The sequence below is a fragment of the Trachymyrmex cornetzi genome, unplaced genomic scaffold, assembly GCF_001594075.2.
Source record: "Trachymyrmex cornetzi isolate Tcor2-1 unplaced genomic scaffold, Tcor1.1 scaffold74, whole genome shotgun sequence".
In the NCBI taxonomy this organism is placed as follows: Eukaryota; Metazoa; Arthropoda; class Insecta; order Hymenoptera; family Formicidae; genus Trachymyrmex; species Trachymyrmex cornetzi.
The window spans coordinates 615,598-618,631 of NW_017300070.1; the positions used below are offsets into that span (position 1 = coordinate 615,598).

A 3,034-nucleotide genomic window follows, 5' to 3' on the forward strand; every position below is an offset into this window, starting at 1 on the left:
ACGCGCAGAGAAGGACAGGTTGCCCCGATATCTTGCCTCTCGCACCGTTCTGCCAAACCCCAACATGTACTATAGATGCTGGGTCTATCTTATATGTCTATGGTTAGAAGCGTGTCGACTATATCGCTCTGTCCTTTTCGCACTACGTTCTTATTGCTTACCTTGTCGGCGCGCCGAGAGCGAGAGAGAACCTTGCTATTTCACTCAAGCAAGCGTCGAGCCACATTCGCTCGCGAGCATCCATCCAGTGTGGTCCTTTGGCGCCTGCGCTCTGCTGGTTGTTTCCCGTGCTTCCTTTGTCTGTGCTTTCCCTGTGCTTTTTGTTAGCCTTTATGAGGCTCCTTTTTTACTTAGTTACGTGTAAGTACGCTTATTATTGCCTGTTTTTAACGCTCTATTCCTGCTATGCAGGACCGCGCCTCTGCCTCGCCGGATCCCGGCGGCGGCTCGGCATCCATTAACAAACGCTTTTCTACGTCTCTTCAAGAACTCAATTCATTCTTCGAGCGTGTTGGTGATGATCGTGGCGATGAGGTCGAGAATCGGGCTAATCCGTCACAAAGTGTAGCTCGCCCGGCTGTTAAATTCTTAAAACCTAAAAACGCCAATAAAACGGTTAAATCTGTCAGAGATTCTAAATCTATGGCATCGTCTGCGTGCGAGAGCGATAAAGAACGCAAACAAAAAAGGAAGGAGAGGGGGGAGAGGGCCTCGCGCATTTCGCGTGATCTCTCTCCTGCCAATTCTACATATTCTAATACGTCTGTCCAGTCTTTCTCTCGTCCGAGATCCCGTTCCCCGGTAAATATCACATATGAAAATCGGGAAGAGCCTCATCTTTCGTCCTATAAAGACACTTCCGTGGACGATACCATGGATGTTGGTTTTGACGAAGAGGAATCTCAAACTTTAGTTTCAAGACCCTTACTGAAGAAAACTCGTGATAATAGGGAAGGGGGGCACCCCCTAATAAATGTCTCCGTGGCTCGGTACTTGACAATGACGTTCACTCGTCGGAATCAGCGTCACATGCTAAAGATGCCCCTTCGGTTACTGAACATCTTAATGTTATTTATGACAAAGGGGATCGTTCCCCATTTATCGTCTTTATGCGTCGTTCTATAAATAGTTCTGATAATAACAATGATATACGTTTAGGCCCTGTTTCTGTTGCGCGTATCGTCTCCCATTTTGCCAACGGGAAGATTTTGGAGGTTAAGTCGGCAGGAATAAACAAAGTTGCCATTCACTTTAGCGATTATGCAATAGCGAACATAACACTTTCTCATCCCAAAATTAAAGATGCCGGCCTCCATGCATTCATTCCATCTTTTAACGTTCTCCGGACGGGCGTGATCAGAAACGTTCCTTTCGACATCTCTGAAAAAGACATCGTGGAACTTTTTTCATCCCCATGCAAAATTCTATCAGCTAAACGTTTAAATTTTAAATCACGCAAAGAAGGCGAGACTGTCAACTCTCCTTCCAAAACTGTTCTGATTAAATTTCGCGGCCAGCTTCTTCCACGTGCGGTCACCTTTTTCCACGTTAATTTCCCGGTTTCCCCCTACTTCTCTAGGGTCCTCATATGTTTTTCTTGCTTACGATACGGTCATGTAAATGCGGATTGTAAGGGCAGAGCGAGATGTGCCCGCTGTGGGAACCCCAAGCATGCAATTCCAGAAGAATGTCCTCGCCTACAGCTCCACCCACTTTGTTGCAATTGCGGAGGTGAGCACTTGCCATCCTCAACGACGTGCCCTTCTTACATTAAACAAAAACAGATCTACACGATTGCTGCCCTGGAAAAAATATCATACTCAGAGGCCCGTCTCAGACAATTTTCCTCCTCACTCTTCTCTTCCCCTGCTTCCCCTCCCAATATCTTCCATTCTTCCGACTTCCCTTCGCTTTCACAATCTCCTAATATGGATCGCTCTCTCATACAATATCACGATCTTCTATCTTCCGAACCCATACATAAATCTCATAACGCACGAGCACTATATCCACCCCCGCACCGGCATGCCCGATCGCTCCTATTCTTCGGTGGCAGGTCATAACCCTGCTCCCTACCGGCCCAATGATCAACCGCAACGTTCGTCTTCATATTCTATTGCACCCCGCACACAATATAATGATGTACCTTCCAATAAAGCGAAACCTATGAACCATCATGCTTCAAATTCTCTTAATTTTCAACGTGAAGTTCACAACTCCCTTATTTTTGCACCAAATGGCAGATACCCTAACCTCCCCCCCCCCCAGGGGTCTGGCTATCCCGCTGTACCACCCTCTTCCTCTTCCACTCTTCTCCCCCCTCGGATTCTAATTCAAACGAAGTTCCCCAAATTATCCATTGGATTATCTTTCTTGTTAAAAATACTCAACGCCATTCAAACCAGCTCCTTGTTTCAATATTCGGTCCTGATTTTCACAACAGCCTTACTTTTCTACAAAATTTCTTAAATAGGAATGCCTAATTTACATTCAGTCAAGATAGCATGTTGGAATTGCCGCTGCGCTATGGGAAAGAAGGGCGATATCGAAAGGTTGGCTTCAACCCTCGACATACTATTCCTCGCGGAAACATGTGTGGACGCTGCTCAGGAATTTCGACTGCGTGGATTCGACTGCCTTCGTGTCGACTCTAATTGAGCCAACATCAGAGGTATGATGGTCCTCATACGCAATCCGATTACTTATTCAACCATTAATCTGTCCTCGATCCTCGACGATTCTTTTGAGGCCTTAGGCATTGTTCTTACCCTTAACAATTCCTCCCTATTTCTTATTGATGCCTACAGACACCCGAATAGACCCGTCTCTCCTACTGTTATTTCTTCTATTACCTCTTTCTCATCTAATCACGACCACTTCATACTACTTGGTGATCTTAACGCACACCACCCGATGTGGGGTGGCTCGCGTACCAGCCCAGCTGGGCGTGTGCTGGGTCGATGCATCGAGGACTCTCATCTTGTGATTCTTAACCCTCCTTCCTCTCCGACTTTCATCTCTTTCCCCCCCCCCC

The 3,034-nt window shown here is 46.6% G+C and overlaps 1 protein-coding gene across 1 annotated transcript in view; it reads right to left on the minus strand.

Moving 5' to 3' along the window:
* Window positions 1-482: 482 nt before the first annotated feature.
* LOC108767943 (uncharacterized) overlaps window positions 483-3,034 on the minus strand; it is an 8,844-nt gene continuing 6,292 nt past the window's right edge. The window contains exon 7 of the mRNA XM_018518086.1: window positions 483-595. Within this exon, the coding sequence (XP_018373588.1) occupies window positions 483-595 (113 nt within the window). The remainder of the gene's footprint in view (window positions 596-3,034) is intronic.